The sequence below is a fragment of the Mustelus asterias genome, chromosome 23, assembly GCF_964213995.1.
Source record: "Mustelus asterias chromosome 23, sMusAst1.hap1.1, whole genome shotgun sequence".
NCBI lineage: Eukaryota > Metazoa > Chordata > Chondrichthyes > Carcharhiniformes > Triakidae > Mustelus > Mustelus asterias.
In genome coordinates, this window is record NC_135823.1 from 32,280,376 (window position 1) to 32,298,410 (window position 18,035).

Sequence of the window (18,035 nt, forward strand, 5' to 3'; positions counted from 1 at the left end):
CCTGTTTGAGTCACCGTCTGTGCGGAGTCTGCACATTCTTCCCATGTCTGTGTGGGTTTCCTCCGGGTGCTCCGGTTTCCTCCCACAGTCCGAAAGACGTGCTGGTTAGGTGCCCTGGCCATGCTAAATTCTCCCTCAGTGTACCCGAACAAGCGCCAGAGTGTGGCGACTAGGGGATTTTCACAGTAACTTCATTGCAGTGTAAATGTAAGCCTACTTGTGACACTAATAAATAAACATTAAAAATGTTTGTTTCCAAGGCCATCCCCGATCACTCTTTCTATATAATTTGGATTCAGGTCTCCCCTGACTCTCCTAAATACTCTCTACTGACGACCTGTGATCCCTACCATTTGAACCCTTACCAGAGCAAACCACTGGCATTGATTTATGTTATTTTTCCGAATATTTTTCAGAAAGCTGACTTAGAGCAGCGGAAAGCACCATGGTTTTTTTTTTCCATATTAGGAATCCACTGATTTTCTTTTCCCCCCGTAGTTCAAATTCCTGCTGCCTGGAATCATCCTCAGTGCTGGGGCCAAGGGCAGTGACATCCTTCCTGTGATTTAGGTGACTGCAAGGACTGCAGCACGATCCAATCCGAATAGGATCAGGAGATATACCAAACAGCTGCTTTTCATTTGCTTGCTCGATAACTCACATTAATAAAAACGTAAAAGAGATTGAAAGCAAAGTTCAAGCACAATTTCGCAATCAGGCAGAGTGTCTGACAAACAGGTTTCCACGCACAAAGATTATAATTCTGCTCCAACACCCTGGTACACAATAAGCACCATCCACAAATTTCCCAAGTACATCTTGCACACGGGTGCAGCGAGCCTGCTACCCGCTCAGCCGGGCATGGCCAGCACTCTTGCCTGAGTCGAAAGGTCCAGGTCCCACTCCAGGGACTTGAGCACAAAGCTCTCAGCTGACACTCCAGTGAAGTAATCGAGACAGCACGGCGCTGTTGGACAAGGTGTCTGTCAGAGGAGAAGTTAAACCAATGCCCCTTTCACCCTCTCACTTGGACATAAAAGATCCCATGGGATTACTTTGAAGAAAAGCAGGGGAGTCCCCCCCCCACACCCAGTGTCCAGCTCCATATTTACTCCTCATTCAATCTCAATAAAATAGATTATCTGGTCATTGTCGCATTTCTGTTTACGGGAGTTAACTTTGTACAAAATGGCTGCCACTCTTCCTACGTTACAGTAGTAACGAACATCAAAAGCATTTTGGGACATCCTGAGGCTGTTAAGGTTGCTGCAGAAATGCAGATGTTTTTCTTCTAAGGTGACCTTTGAACCCAGCACATAAGCCTCACCATAAATCCACATAGCTGTTGGCAGTCAAGGCTGTTCAGCCCCTTAGGGCTGCTCTCCCATTGAGTTATTCTTTGTAGCCAGTCCTCGCATTCTTAGAATCATAGAATCCCTACAGTGCAGAAAGAGGCCAGTCAGCCCATCGAGACTCCACTGACTGTCCAGCAGAACATCTTATCCAGGCCCACCCCATGTGCCCTATCCCCATAGCCCATGTATTTACCCTGATAATCTACTTAATCTACACATCTTTGGACACTAAGGGGCAATTTAGCATGGCCAATCCACCTAACCTACACATCTTTTGGACTGTGGGAGAAAACCGGAGCACCCGGAGGAAACCCACGCAGACACGGGGAGAACGTGCAGACTCCACACAGACAGTGACCCAAGGCTGGAATTGAACCCGGGTCCCTGGCACTGTGAGGCAGCAGTGCTAACCACTGTGCCACCGTGCCTCCCAAAAAATTGAGGCTGACTTGCTTCCACACTACAACTGAGAGGCTTCAGCTTGCTCTTGGTGATGAAACTCGAGTGTTCAGAACCCTCCCAGATTCTCGTCCTCCACTTTGGCCAGTCTTGTACCAGGGATTCCCAAGTGTCGGTGGGAATGTTGCACTTTTTCAAGAAAGTTTTAATGGTGTCCTTGATTCATTTCATCTGCCCTTCTGGGGCTTCCTTGCTGATGTCATCTCTATGGACTTTAGTAAAGCGTTTGACAAAGTCCCTCAAGGTAGGTTGGTGCAAAAGGTTGGATCTCATGGGATAAAGGGGGAGGTGGCTAGATGAGTGGAGAACTGGCTTGGTCACAGAAGACAGAGGGTGGTAGTGGAAGGGTCTTTTTCCGGCTGGATGCCTGTGACTAGTGGTGTTCCGCAGGGCTCTGTATTGGGACCTCTGCTGTTTGTGATTTATATAAACGATCTGGAAGAAGGTGTAACTGGGGTGATCAGTAAGTTTGCGGCCAACACGAAAATGGCTGGACTTGCAGATAGTGAGGAACATTGTCAGAGGCTACAGAAGGATATAGGTAGGCTGGAAATTTGGGCAAAGAAATGGCAGATGGAGTTCAATCCAGATAAATGTGAAGTGATGCATTTTGGTAGAACTAACGTAGGGGGAGCTATACGATAAATGGCAGAACCATAAAGGGTGTAGATACGCAGAGGGACCTGGGTGTGCAAGTCCACAGATCCTTGAAGGTGATGTCACAGGTGGAGAAGGTAGTGAATAAGGCATATGGCATTATTAGAACATAGAACAGTACAGCACAGAACAGGCCCTTCGGCCCACGATGTTGTGCCGAGCTTTATCTGAAAAAAGGCATGCTTGCCTTTATAGGACGGGGCATAGAGTATAAAAGTTGGGGTCTGATGTTGCAGTTGTATAGAACATTGGTTCGGCCGCATTTGGAATACTGCGCCCAGTTCTGGTCGCCACACTACCAGAAGGATGTGGAGGCTTTCGAGAGAGTGCAGAGGAGGTTTACCAGGATGTTGCCTGGTATGGAAGAGCTTAGTTATGAGGAGAGATTGGGTAAACTGGGGTTGTTCTCACTGGAAAGACGGAGGATGAGGGGTGACCTAATAGAGGTGTATAAAATTATGAAAGGCATAGATAGGGTGAACGGTGGGAAGCTTTTTCCCAGGTCGGTGGTGATGTTCATGAGGGGTCATAGGTTCAAGGTGAGGGGGGGAGGTTTAACACGGATGTCAGAAGGACATATTTTACACAGAGGGTGGTGGGGGCCTGGAATGCGCTGCTGGGCAAGGTGGTGGAGGTGGACACACTGGGAACGTTTAAGACTTATCCAGATAGCCACATGAACGGAGTGGGAATGGAGGGATACAAAAGAATGGTCTAGTTTGGACCAGGGAGCGGTGCGGGCTTGGAGGGCCGAAGGGCCTGTTCCTGTGCTGTATTGTTCTTTGTTCTTTGTTCAAACAAAGCTCCAAAGTAGAGCGCTTGTTTCAGGAATTTTACAGCAAGAAAAATAAAAGAAGTCAAATAATGAACGGCCTGACAGGAGAGGATCAACGCGGGCATCGCATCAGCATCAATATTCAATTAATTAACAATTAATATTCTGCAATGCACGTGATTCACAGGAACATATGAGATGAGAGAAAGATATATACATCATTTACTTGACATTTTAAATCAAAAGCAGAGGCTGGAGTGTTACTCGTGCCTAGAGTTGCCAGCTTCCTGGAGCCACCAGGAATTAAACATTAATCCTGTAGATACTGCACTAAGCCGGAGAAAAATCATAGAAGCATTTAAAAATTATGTTTCATTCACTTTCTTTCTGGCAATGGGAACAAAAGGCTGAATGGACGGGGGTATGGAGGCAGGAGGTCATGTGATGAAAGCTCCAGCAATATGTCCAGAACATCGACTCAATGTTGGCAACCCTACTCACCAGGAACAGGGACAAAGCTTGGGTGTGCCCTTCGCAAAACAACTGAACTTTGATCTTATAATCATCGCAGCTGTCCTCACCACCTCACCAATCTTTTCTGAAGTCACATATGCAGGAGCCCATTTCCCAACATTTTTAACCCAATGTATGGGTTCCTTCATGGAATTAAAGTTGCCATCCTTATTGAGACTGATGTGGCTCCAGTCCCACGCCAACAACATTCAGCTGCAGCCGAAACATTGCCAACCGTTCAAAATAACTCCCCAGCACCTTCTCAGCACAGGTGGGGATGGGCTATCAATGCCGGTATTGTCGGAAACACCCACGTCCCAAGAATCAATTTTAAAATATACATTTTTACACATGCACAGGAAGATCCCAGACTTGCCAAACCCAATACCTCATGAATTAAGAAGCAAATTCCTGAAAATGGGGATTTGGTGTAAAATCATGAGTTGCAATCTTTTTCCAAACATCAACCAATATAGTTGACAGTAATAAGTTTCATTAGTGGCTTATTTAATCACTAACAGAATAGCGTCCTCAATAAAAACTAATCAGTTTCTCAAAATGCTTTATTTCAAAACTGCCTGGACAATGCCAGGGTGCAGTGTCAGTGATGGGTGTTTCATGGGGGAGGTGTTGAGTGGAGGGGGGGTTTGTGTTGGGGGTGTGTTGCATGGGAAGGTCTAGCGTGAGATGGTGTTGTGTGAGGGGGGTGTTGTTTAGGGGTGTGTTGCGTGAGGGGGTCTTGTGTGAGGGGTTGTTGTGTGAAGGGGGTGTTTGGGAGTGTGTTGCGTGAGGGGGTGTTCTGTGGGGGGTGTTATTTGGGGGCTGTTGCATAGCGGGCAGTGTCTTTGGGGTGGTGGGGTGTTTAGGGGGTGTGCAGGGAGTTGCATGGAGGAGGGTTAGCATTGGAGGGGCATGCATGGGCTGGTGGGATGCTGCATGGGGGTGCAGGGTGTTTGGATGAGGGATGCGGAGTGAGGATATTGCATGGGGGGGGCAGGGAGTTTGGGTGAGGGGTGCAGAGTGAGGGTGCTGCATGGGGGGGGCAGGGTGTTTGGGTGTGTGGAGTGGGAGTATTGCAGGGGGAAAGCAGGGTGTTTGGGTGAGGGGTGCAGAGTGGGGGTTCTGTATAGAGGACAGAATGTTTGGGTGAGGGGTGCGGAGTGGGGGTGCTGTATAGGGGACAGGGTGTTTGGTTGAGGGGTGCGGAGTGGGGGTGCTGTATAGGGGACAGGGTGTTTGGGTGAGGGATGTGCAGTGGGGGTGCTGTATAGGGGACAGGGTGTTGGGGTGAGGGGTGCGGAGTGGGGGTGCTGTATAGGGGACAGGGTGTTTGGGTGAGGGGTGCGGAGTGGGGGTGCTGTATAGGGGACAGGGTGTTTGGGTGAGGGGTGCGGAGTGGGGGTGCTGTATAGGGGACAGGGTGTTTGGGTGAGGGATGTGCAGTGGGGGTGCTGTATAGGGGACAGGGTGTTTGGGTGAGGGGTGCGGAGTGGGGGTGCTGTATAGGGGACAGGGTGTTTGGGTGAGGGATGTGCAGTGGGGGTGCTGTATAGGGGACAGGGTGTTTGGGTGAGGGGTGCGGAGTGGGGGTGCTGTATAGGGGACAGGGTGTTTGGGTGAGGGGTGCAGAGTGGGGGTGCTGAATAGGGGACAGGGTGTTTGGGTGAGGGGTGCGGAGTGGGGGTGCTGTATAGGGGACAGGGTGTTTGGGTGAGGGGTGCGGAGTGGGGGTGCTGTATAGGGGACAGGGTGTTTGGGTGAGGGGTGCGGAGTGGGGGTGCTGTATAGGGGACAGGGTGTTTGGGTGAGGGATGTGCAGTGGGGGTGCTGTATAGGGGACAGGGTGTTTGGGTGAGGGGTGCGGAGTGGGGATGCTGTATAGGGGACAGGGTGTTTGGGTGAGGGGTGCAGAGTGGGGGTGCTGAATAGGGGACAGGGTGTTTGGGTGAGGGATGTGCAGTGGGGGTGTTGGGTGGGCAGGGTGTTTGGGTGAGGGGTGCGGAGTGGGGGTGTTGGGTGGGCAGGGTGTTTGGGTGAGGGGTGCGGAGTGGGGGTGTTGATTGGGGGAGGGGCAGAGTGGGTGAGGTGTGCGGAGTGGGGGTGTTGGGTGGGCAGGGTGTTTGGGCGAGGGGTGCGGATTGGGGGTGCTGTATAGGGGACAGGGTGTTTGGGTGAGGGGTGCGGAGTGGGGGTGTTCATTGGGGGAGGGGCAGAGTGGGTGAGGGGTGCGGAGTGAGGGTTGTTCTGTATTGGAGCAGCCTTTCCCCACAGGACAGTTACCTCTTTCGAAACAATAACTAGCAACAGCTTCAGGGTCTAGCAAAGCTGCCTAATCCCCAATCATGATGTGGAGATGCCGGCGTTGGACTGGGGTAAACACAGTAAGAAGCCTCACAACACCAGGTTAAAGTCCAACATTGGTAGCAAAAGCCACTAGCTTTCGGAGCGCTGCTCCTTCGTCAGGTAAGTGGGAGTTCTGTTCACAAACTCAGTTTACAAAATATTGGTTGGAATGCGAGTCTTTACAGGTAATCAAGTCTTAAAAGTACAGACAATGTGAGTGGAGAGAGGGTTAAGCACAGGTTAAAGAGATGTGTATTGTCTCCAGCCAGGACAGTTAGTGAGATTTTGCAAGCCCAGGCAAGTTGTGGGGGTTACAGAGAGTGTGACATGAACTCAAGATTCTGGTTGAGGCCATCCTCATATGTCTTTACCTGTAAAGACTCGCATTCCAACCATTATTTTGTAAATTGAGTTTGTGTCTTTACATGCCCTGTTTGTGAACAGAACTCCCACTTACGAGCAGCGCTCCGAAAGCTAGTGGCGTTTGCTACCAAATAAACCTGTTGGACTTTAACCTGGTGTTGTGAGACTTCTTACTGTGTTTACCCCAGTCCAACGCTGGCATCTCCACATCATAATCCCCAATCGGCAGAGAGACAGTCAACGACCCAATTTACACCGCTTCACAAAAAACATTCCCAGATTTCACAGCCTTCTCACAAGATCACAAGCCAGGCTAAATTTGACAGAGAGGTTGAGTCTTTTGCAACAATTCGGGAGAGTTGGCATGTCTGAGGTCCCACAAGCAACAGATGATTTGAATGACCAGCAGATCCGTTTTTGGTGAAATGATTTGAGGGAAGAATGTTGGCCAGGAAACCAGAAGACCTCATTTCTCTTCTTCCGGTATTTGACACCAGGAGTGGAATTTCCTGTTCAGGGACTGAGCCCTGTGGCGGGGTACGGGGGCAGGGATGGGGAAGGTTCACATGACCCCGGCCTCATTGAATATACATTGGTGGGTTTTGCAATGGTTCACATGTGGAGTTGGAGGGAGGGGGGGGGGGGGGGGGGGGGGGGGTGGCGGGGGCGGGGGGGGGGGGGGGTGGGAGGGGGGAGGCGGGGAGAGAGGGAGGCAGGCTGGTGCTTCGCCATCATATCTGGCACCATTTTTAAAAGGTGTTTGGATATAGCTGACCCACCATTATAGATTGAAGGTGGACCTCCAGGAACACTCAAAGGTTGGAAGATGGACCTTTGCAATGACATTGAAGCTGGAAGCCCCACTTGAAAGATGCTGCATGTTCCAGGGGCCATCATTGCTGGAAGCCTCCATCCTGAACTCTGGAGGCAGCACCAGTCCTCCTTCAGCTAAGTGCTGATATGTATCGCCACATTAGTCCAGGCGTGTTCTGGACGGACATAATTTCCCACTGACATCCCGGACAATCGGGTGCGGCGGGGGGGTGGGGGGGGGCGGTGGTCAATTCCGCTCAGGCCTTCATTTGCATCCCATTAGCGGCATGCAAATCAATCTCATGCCAGTGGGAATTGCAATCCGTCATGACAGGCAGGTGCAGAATATCCCGTCGCCATTTTATACTGGCCTGAAAACAAGTTTTTGTTTCCTGCCGCAAGGTTAAGACCACCCCCCACCCACCCCCCCAGTCCTCCCACCCAGCTGCCCCACCCATTCCCCCAGTCCCCCCACCCAGCTGCCCCACCCATCCCCCAACCCCCAGCCACCTGCCATTAAACCAGCCACAGGGGGTATGGGGACACTTCCCATCCCCCACAAACAGCAAACAAACCCTTGGCTTATTATTACACTGGGAAGATGGCACCTCTTGCACCATAGCCTCAGCCTAAATTAGCTGTTCAGATTATTGCTGGGATCTGAACCCACAGCCCAGGGTAGAAACTGTGTGGAGAAACATTCCATTCCCCCATATACTTCACAGATATCAATCACCCAGACAGCCCGTGCCCAACACAAAACTACCCACAACAGAAAATTTAACAAGCAGCACTACTTACCAAGTTATTATTCTCATAGACATTTTCTTTCTTAAGGGAATCAAAAGGTCTGTAAGTGAAACAAAAAAAAATAAACAACAACAACTTGCATTTGTATACAGCCATCAACATGTCCCCTCACAGGAACTAATTACAAATCCCCATCATGGGGGGTACTCTAGCTAAGTGGTAACATTACTGGCCTAGTAATCCAGAGGCCCAAACTAATAACCTCGAGATATTAATTCAAAATCTCACCATAGCCACTGAATCGCAAAATGCAGGTAGGCAGGTACAGCAAGTAATCCGAAAAGCTAATAGAAAGTTATCGCAAGGGGAATTGAATACAAAAGTAGGGAGGTTATGCTTCAGTTACACAGGGCATTGGTGAGACCACAGCTGGAGTATTGTGTACAGGGCTGGTCTCCTTACCTAAGGAAGGGCGTAAATGCAGTGGAAGGAGTTCAGAGAAGTTACTAGACTAATCCCTGGAATGGATGGGTTGTCTTGGAAGGAAAGGTTAGACAGGCGAGGCTTGTATCCACTGGAATTCAGAAGAGTTAAGAGTTGGCTTTATTAAAACACATCAGATCCTGAGGGGCCTTGACAGGGTGGATGTGGAGAGGATGTTTCCTCTTGTGGGAGAATCTAGAACTAGGGGTCACTTAAAAACAAAGGACATCCATTTAAGACTGAGATGAGGAGAATTTGTTTTCTCTCAGAGTTGTGATTCTTAGGAATTCTCTTCCCCAAAAGACAGTGGGAGCAGAGTCTTGAAATATTTCTAAGGCCGAGCTAGACCGATTCTGGATAAGCAAGGGGGTGAAAGATTATCGGGGGTAGACAGAAATGTGGAGTTGAAGTTACAACTAGACTAGCCTTGGTCGTATTGAATGTCAGAGCAGGCTCGATGGGCCGAGTGGCCTACTCCTGCTTCTAATTCGTATGTTCATATGTTCGTATGAGGAATTTAAAATTCAATTCATTGAACAAAATCGAGAATAAAAAGATAGTGGATTAACGATAACTACGAAAACATTGTGTTTACTGATGTCTGTTAGGGAAGGAAATCTGCCACCCATACCCAATCTGGCCTACATGTGATTTCAAACACACAGCAATGTGGGTGACTCTTAACCGCTCTCTGAAATGGTCTAGCAAGCCACTCAGTGGTATTCAGAAAGGCAGCTCATCACTGCCACCTTCTCAAGGGCATTTAGGAATGAGTAATAATTGCTGCCCTTTCCAGTGAAACCCACTCCCATAAACGAGTGATCCTTCCTCTAATATAAGGTCAGAAGCGGGGATGTTCACTGATGATTGCACAATGTTCAGCACCATTCACATCACCTAAAACACTGAAGCAGTCTGTGCCCGCACGCAGAAAAACCTGGACAACATTTAAGCTTGAGCTGATAAGTGGGCAAGTGAAATTAATGCAACACAAGTGCCAGGTAATGACCATCTTCCCTTTGCATTCAACAGCATTGCCACCACCAAGTTCCCCCACCATCAACATCCTGGGAGTTACCATTGACTAGAAACTGAACTGGGCCAGCCTTATAAAAACAGTGGCCACAAGAGCAATTCTGAGGAAGGGAATTCTTCAGTGAGTACCTCACCCTCTGACTCACCAAAGCCCGTATACAATCTACAAGGCACAAGTCAGGAGTGTGATGGAATGAGTGCAGCTCTAACAACACACAGGAAGCTCAAAACCATCCAAGACAAAGCATCCTGCTTGATTGGCAGCCCATCCAGCACCTTCAACATTCACTCCCTCCACCACTAAAACACATTGGCGGCAATGTGTCCCATCTACAAGATGCACTGCAGCAACTCACCAACGCTTTTCTGACAGCACCTTGCAAACGTACAATCTCTAACACCTAGAAAGACAAAGGCAGCAGATGCATGGGAACACCACCACCTACAACTCCACAGCCCCCAATCCCAAGTCACTCACTATCCTGACTTGGAACTATATCACCATTTCTACACTGTCACCATGTCAAAATCTTGAGCTCCATCCCTGACCACACTGTGGCTGTACCTACACCAGACGAACTGCTACAATTCAAGAAGTGGAGATGCCGGCGTTGGACTGCGGTGAGCACAGTAAGAGTTTTAACAACACCAGGTTAAAGTCCAACAGGTTTATTTGGTAGCAAATAAACTTATTTGGTATTTGCTACCAAATAAACCTGTTGGACTTTAACCTGGTGTTGTTAAAACTCCTACTGTGTACACAATTCAAGAAGGCAGCTCACCACCACCTTCTCAAGGGCAATTAGGGATGGATCCTTTCCAGCAAATAAAAATTAGTTTTAAAAACTAAGGAGATGTTGGGACAGATTCCAACAGCTCAAATAGGGAGGTTTTACAAGGATACAAAGAAGTTGAAAAGGAATTCCAAAGTTTCAGGCCTACATGGCTGAAGGCACAGCTGCCCATAGCAGAATAATGAAAACCGTCTTCTCAAATGGCCAGAATTGGAGGAATGCCGAGATCTCGGAGGGTTGGAAGTAAGACTGAAGGAGATTACAGAGATTGAGCCCACCAAGGGATTTGAAAACACAATGAAGAATTCTAAATTAGAGGCGTTGTTGGAGTGGGAGACAGTGTAAGTCAAAGAGCAGAGGGATGATAGGTAACGGGGACAGTTTTGAAATTAGGGGCAGAATTTTCCCGTCCCGCCCGCCATGGGAATCGTAGCAAGCTGGGGAGCGGGGAGGCGGGGGGCGGGGGGGCGGGGGAGGTGGGGAGGGGGTGGTGCGGTGAGGGGTGGTGGGGAGCGGACCATGCGAAGGTCCATTGACCTCAGGCAAGAATTTCTGGTTTTGGGGCGAGCGCAGCTGGAAAATTCCACCCTAGAAGTTGATAATGGATGTATGAGCAGACGATTTTTCAATTATCCGAAAATTCACACTTAGAACCTTTTTTTTATTAATGCTGGTTGGCCAGCATCTATTGCCCATCCCTAGTTGCCCGAGGGCAGTTGAGAGTTAACTACATTGCTGTGGCTCTGGAGTCACATGTAGCTCAGACCCAGTTAAGGATTTCCTTCCCTAAAGGACATTAGTGAATCAGATGGGTTTTTCCGACAATCGACAATGGTTTCATGGTCATCAGTAGATTCTTAATTCTAGATATTTTTTATTGAATTCAAATTCCACCATCTACCATGGCGGGATTCGAACCCGGGCCTCAAGAATATTAGCTGAGTTTCTGGATTAATAGTCTAGTGCTAATATCACTAGGCCACCGCTTCCCCCTGTGACACACACAACAAGTGAAACAGATGATCCTATTACAGGATGTCTGAACATGTATTATAGACACAATGCATCACCAGGCACTCACTATGTGCCCACCAGTGTAATTCCACTGCCACTCCACTCAGCACACAGGCACTCAGCAGGCGAACAGCACAAAGTGTTGGAGGCTCCTCTCCTTTCTGCTCCCCACTCAGATATCAGAAGTATTTGTGGGACAGGAGACACATGCACCAAACGGGAAGCGACTCTCCCACAAAAAGGCAGTGATCCCAGTGGGATATTGGTGTCAGGCATGGCTCAAACGGTGAGTGATAACATTACAAAAGGTAATGAAGTGGCTGTGAAGCATTCTGGGATATTCCAGGGTCCTGATGGACTCGGTATAAATGCAAGTTCTCTCTTTAAGAATAAACACACTTCAGCCAATACACATGGTGTGATATCCTTAATTCATCACCTGGAAATGTCCACATGTTCTTAATGATACTGCCTCCAGCCACAACCACACCATATGTGGAAGGTCAGAATGAGTAATTGTCTTGGTGGATGCTTTCCACACTCAAGTGGGACCCTATTAGTGAAAATTTCACACACCAGTCATTACACTTTACTGAAACCCTGGGGGTGGAAAGGAGCCAGGGAAAGGGTTAAGGGGCAAGATGCATTAATCCATGCCAGCCTCATGTCCTTCTTCCTACTGCCATGTAGTGGCACTGAAACGGGCACAGGTCAAAGGTCACTGCAAAATGGATCATGAGATCAGATAGAGAGCTATAAACCACATTCACATTCAGTGAGTGTTTAAAGCAATGGAATAACAGAATTAATGAGCCACCCCAAAGCAAACTATGGAACTAACATTAAAGTGAGACTGTACCATTGACAGCATTCAATGGCAGGAAATATCATCTCAATCCATGACGCATCGCAGGTGGCCATTTATAGTAAGTTCATTGTTTTTAGCCACAATAAGGCTAAAGGTTGCTTTGTGATTGACAACTCCAGATGCATATAATCACAATTAGGAGTTTCCGCTCTCAGTTATTGAGAGGCAAGCAATGGGGCCACTCACAGGAACACTTCATCTCTTCCTTCACCGTGTTTCATTCCAGAAGTTGACCATGATCCATCAATATTTTACCATGTGAGCAGTGGGCATTATTTACTCACCAGCTTGTACAATTCAGCAAGGTTTTTCTAGGATCAGAAGCAGATCATCTCTCTCGCAATATTCATTGATACACCTTCCAGCAATAGCCACTGAATAGCAATCAGAATCGGGGGCCCCGGACGCATTCCACCAGCCTTGCCATGCCTCAGTTGTTAGTGGTCAGTACCCGGTGAGGGGGCAGGCGGTTGCGCCAACTTGGCTGGCCTTTCAAGTCAGAAGTGAATTAAAACCCCACTCCAAGACTGGAGGGCAGAACCTGAAGTGACAGCACAGCACAACACTGCAGGGGGGTGCTTCAACACCAAGCGATGTCGCCTTGGGTTGTAAACTTGAGTCTCCAAGAGTTAAGGACTAATCTCCAGGGCACTGTTACAATTTATTTCCACTTTAGAATATAGAGTATAAGACTGACAACCACTAATCATCCAATGGGGTTGCTTTGCATTCATTGGGGGTAAAGAGGGATCCATGAGGATGGAGGTGTCGAGCAGCTAATGGTTAGACAGGGGAGTTAGAGGAGGAAGGCATGTGATAAGGGTCAATTTTCATATCAAACACTGATTTTTAAAAATTAATTTACAGGATGTGGGCGTTGTTAGCTAGGTTCGCATTTATTGCTCATCCCTTGTTGTCCTTCAGAAGGTGGTGGTGAGCTGCCTTCTTGAACCACTGCAGTCCCTGAGGTGTAGGTGCATCCACAGTGCTGTTAGGGAGGGAATTCCAAGATTTGACCCAGTGACAGTGAAGGAACGCCGGTATATTTCCAAGTCAGGAGAGCAAGTGGCTTGGAGGGGAACCTCCAAGGGTGGTGGTGTTCCCAGGTACCTACTGATCTTGCCCTTCTAGCTAGAGTGATCATGGTTTGGAAGGTGCTGCCTAAGGAACCTTGGTGACTTCCTGCAGTGTATCTTGTAGATGGCACACACGGCTGCCACTGTTCGCTGGTGATGGAGGGAGTGAATATTAGTGGAAGGAGTAGCAGCTGGACCTGCTGCTTTGTACTGAATGGTGTTGAGCTTCTTGAGTGTTCTTGGAGCTGCACTCATCCAGGCCAGCGGAGAGTATTCCATCACACTCCTGACTTGTGCCTTGTAAATGGTGTACAGACTTTGGGGACTCAGCAGGTGAGTTAATCACCACAGGGTTCCCAGCCTTTAACCTGCTCTGGTAGCCACAGTATTTATATGGCTAGTCCAGTTCAGTTTCTGGTCAATGGTAACCCCCAGGATGTTGATAGTGGGGGATTCAGTGATGGTAATGTCAAAGGGCGATGGCCACATCCCCTCTTGTTGGAGACGGTCATTGCCTGGCACTTGCGTAGCGCAAATGTTACTTCTGACGATTCCAAGCATTGTTCAAAATTGGAATAGACAGCTATACCTCAGATCAATACTTGAAAAGCAAATACTTGAAAAGAAAGGGGAGAAAGGAAAAGAAATGCTATCACATTAGATTATTTATTGAAACCAGCTAATCAGTTAAATGTTTCCATTAATCATTAACCAAAGGTGTAAAAAAGCAATGCAAATATTAGTCACCAAAGGTCTTTAACTCTCCCATGTTTGGAAAAGAATATTTTAACATAAATTAGGTGTGGCTATATGGTGTTACTGGATTTACATCTCGGCTGAATGTTGTAGGAAGGACATGAGGAGAGGGTGGTTAATATAAAATGCCGGGGGCACACAATGACTAAAAACAAAAAACCTATTTTAAAAACTACACAACAGGACATAACAGTCAAACAACCCTGGCCAGAGTTACTGTAGCAACTCCAGGCTCTAACTAACTCTGCGGGAAGTGTGCATTAAACACATTTTGCAATGATCCTTTGCAGTTCAGAGCTGCCTTTCATAGAACAGCAGGGAGGTTCTCCCCTGGGGTCCTGGCCAGCATCACAATAGCAAAACATTAACATTAGTGGGATCTTGCTCTGTGCAAACTGACTGCCGCATTCCCTACATTATAAACAGCGACTACACTTCAATAAAGTACGGCACTGGTTGTGAAGCTATGTTGGGATATTATGAGAGGGTAAAAAGCACTGTACAAATACAACTTCCTTCTTTCTGGGTCGCCTGTGTTTTACTGACAATCTTTCAGGCAGCAATTAACCAAACTGTAATAGGAATCCTGGTAAACATCAGTCCTCAGAAGTCCCTTTCCTTTTACAAAAGGACATTCCCCACAGGACAGAACTATGCAAGTTCAGGGAATGTGGGGAATGAGGAATTTTAATTACTGCCCACAGATTTCACACAGGATGAATGGTAGCTCAGTGCAATCTATCTCCATCTGTGTGTTTCAAAACCAAACGCTGCGGGGGGGCGGGGAGGGGGGGGTGCGGAATTAAATGGGTGTAGTGTTCCTTTTCACGAGCTTCTGCCCATTTATAAAATCATATTACCGCTTTCCTGGAGTGGCTTATAATGGTCAAACCCGAAAGAAAGTCTGAGACAGCAATGAACTACCTTTCATAGCAGGGTCAGCCTGTCACTGCAGTGGGGAAACAGGAGGAAGATAGTCAACTCCTCTGACTTGTTCTGCCATTGATCCTGGCTGATTGATATCAGAACCCTATCTTTTCAGTTTGGTTCTGCGACCTTGTCCAACAGCTTTATAAAGGAGATAAAAGCTCGAGATTTCCACGACTCGTTGCAGGAAGTGTTTCTATACCTCTTGGGGCTAAAGGGATCAAGGGATATGGGGGGGGGGGGGGAAGGTGCGGTCATCTAGACTCGAAACGTTGGCACTATTCTCTCCCCACACATGCTGTCAGACCTGCTGAGATTTTCCAGCATTTTCAGCTTTTATTTCAAGCCATCTTGGGGCTGACCTTAGCTACTCATTACTGATGACTTCAAGATGCTAGAATGAAGCTCAGTTATGACTAGTGACATGTCCCAGAATACCATGAGCTTTCAGTCAAGACTTCATGGGGGCGATTCCCCCACCCGCTGCACTGTTCTGGCAGCGCCACGGGCCGGGAAACATCAGCAGAGGCCATATAGCAGGGCCGTCGCATGTTCCCGGCCACTGGATTTCCAGCGTCGTTAGTGGCGTGGAGCTGATTAAAATATTTAAATCTACACTTTAATATGATTAGCAGACCCGGGACTGAAGTCTCTGGGCCCCCTATTCCCCCCCCCCCCCCCCAACCCCGCCACTGGCCAGGAGTGGTTCACTCCAGCAAGGTCTATAACAGCTCCCCACTAACCCTTCATTCCAGCGAGGTCGAGCCGTCAGCTCTATAGGGAGCTGGCAGCCCGACCCCACTGGACTGAAGGGAAGCCATGGAGGTCCCTCAGGAGGTCGGGGATAAGGGGGAGTGCTCTCTGGCAGTGCCATCCTGGCCCCCTGGCACTGCCCAAGAGGCAAAGTGGCAATGCCCAAGGGGCACCTTGGCACTTCCCACCAGGATTCGGGCAATGCCACGGGAGCAGGGCCAGATGGGGCGATTGGCGGGGATGAGGGGTCCTGCTCCCACTCTGTACTTGGGATTGGTGACAGGGGGAGGGCAGGGCTGAATGGGCTAGCCACCGGGGTGCAGGGGGAGAGGGGGAACGCGGTGGTCAGCCTGCCCGGGGTGGGTGGGAGGGGTGGTCAGGGAAATCGAGGCCAGGGGGCGGGTTGGTCAGGGCTGTGCCAGACACATCCCTGAGGCCAGCGATCAGGGGGTGGGCAGTGTGGCTACAGTGCACGTGCCAATCCCGGCGCTGACAGGTTGGCACATGCACAGTGGCCCACTCAGTGCTGTGCTGCCGGCCTCTCCAGCGGGAATAGCTCCACCCCCGGATTTTCATCGTGATTCACGCTCAGGCTCTCTGTGATGCACAGTGTGGGAGATTTATTTTGAAAATCTCGCTGAAAAATTCAGCGGGATTTACTCCAGTTTTTATGTGAATTCAGCACTTAGAATTTTTGGGGGAGAATCCCAGGCCATATATTTAATAAACACACAGAAGGCTACAAAAGGATGGCCACTTGAGGATCATCTGACTCCTCTCATGAGCTGAAACACTTCCTTGTCACGAGAAGGAACAAAATGAACTTTCCAGACTGATGTTGACTTTTTATGAAACTAAGTCAAAAGGGTCATTTCAAATTGAATGAGTCATTCAGATACAATGACACTGGCTGTCACAAACTCTCAAGCAGTCAAACTCATCATACTACAAGAAACCTTGCAGCTTAGTAAGAATCCTCTGCTTTAAAAAACCTTCACTTTGACTAAAGCGTCAACTCATCTAATAGACTACAGGCCTGCCACGAAAGAGAGACTAACATCAATTTTAATTTTTTTTCCCTCACCTGCATCTAATTCTTATGTGAGTAATAGTATGTGTGAGTTGAGTGAGTGAGATGTCACCATCTGGGGTCACCATCATCAGGAATATCCTCCCTGCATCTACCCTGTCTAGACCTGTTTAAATTTTATAAGTCTCTATGAGATTCCCCCTCATTCATCTGAACTCCAGCTAAAACAATCCTAACCGAGTCAATCTCTCCTCATACATCAGTCCTGCCATCCCTGGAATCAGACTGGTAAACTTTCGCTGCACTCCCTCGAGAGCAAGAACATCCTTCCTCAGAAAAGGAGACCAAAACTGCACACAATACTCTAGGTGTGGTCTCACCAAGGCCCTGTACAATTGCAACAACACATCCCTGCTCCTGTACTCGAAACCTCTTGCAATGAAGGCCAAAATGCCATTTGCCTTCTTTACCGCCTGCTGCACCTGCATGCTTACCTTCAGCGACTGGTGCACAAGGACACCCAAGTCCCTCTGCACACTCCCCTCTCCCAATTTACAGCCATTCAGATAGTAATCTGCCTTCTTGTTTTTGCTTCCAAAGTGAATAACCTCACATTTATCCAAATTATACTGCATCTGCCATTGATTTGCCCACTCGCCCAACCTATCCAGCTCATTCTGAAGGATCTCTGCATCCACATCACAATTCACCTTCCCAACTTGGTATCATCTGCAAACTTTGAGATATTACTTTTTGTTCCCTCATCCAAATCATTAATATATATTGTGAATAGCTGGGGTCCCAGCACTGATCCCTGTGGCACCCCACTAGTTACTGCCTGCCAATTTGAAAAGCACCCATTAATTCCTACTCTTTGTTTCCTCTCTGCCAACCAGTTTTCTATCCATCTCAATACACTTCCCTCAATCCCATGCGCTTTAATCTTGCACGATAATCTCTTGTGTGGGACTTCGTCAAACGACAAAGTCCCTACATGTGTGGGGAGTACGCCATCTTTGATGCAGGTAGCTACCTGGGACATCACAGAGGCACTGCAACTACATGTGTGGGGAGTGCACCCTCTGAAGTTGGAGCTTCAGCAAACTCAGCCATTGAAAAACACTTCAGTTAAGTTCACTTGCAGTGAGCAATGGCGGGAGGAGACCGGCAGCACGGATCACTGGATCCCAAAACAAGCAAACCATTCAACTTCACTCCAGTGTTTAAGAAACTGATCTGGATTTGTGTCATCAATATCACAGCAGGAATGA

At 48.3% G+C, this 18,035-nt stretch overlaps 1 protein-coding gene across 2 annotated transcripts in view; it reads right to left on the reverse strand.

Moving 5' to 3' along the window:
• The window catches only part of micall2a (mical-like 2a), a 92,855-nt gene that overhangs the window by 64,662 nt on the left and 10,158 nt on the right, over nucleotides 1-18,035 (reverse strand). For both annotated transcript variants that reach the window (XM_078240201.1, XM_078240200.1), the window contains exon 2: nucleotides 8,080-8,128. In XM_078240201.1, the coding sequence (XP_078096327.1) occupies nucleotides 8,080-8,128 (49 nt within the window). The remainder of the gene's footprint in view (nucleotides 1-8,079; nucleotides 8,129-18,035) is intronic.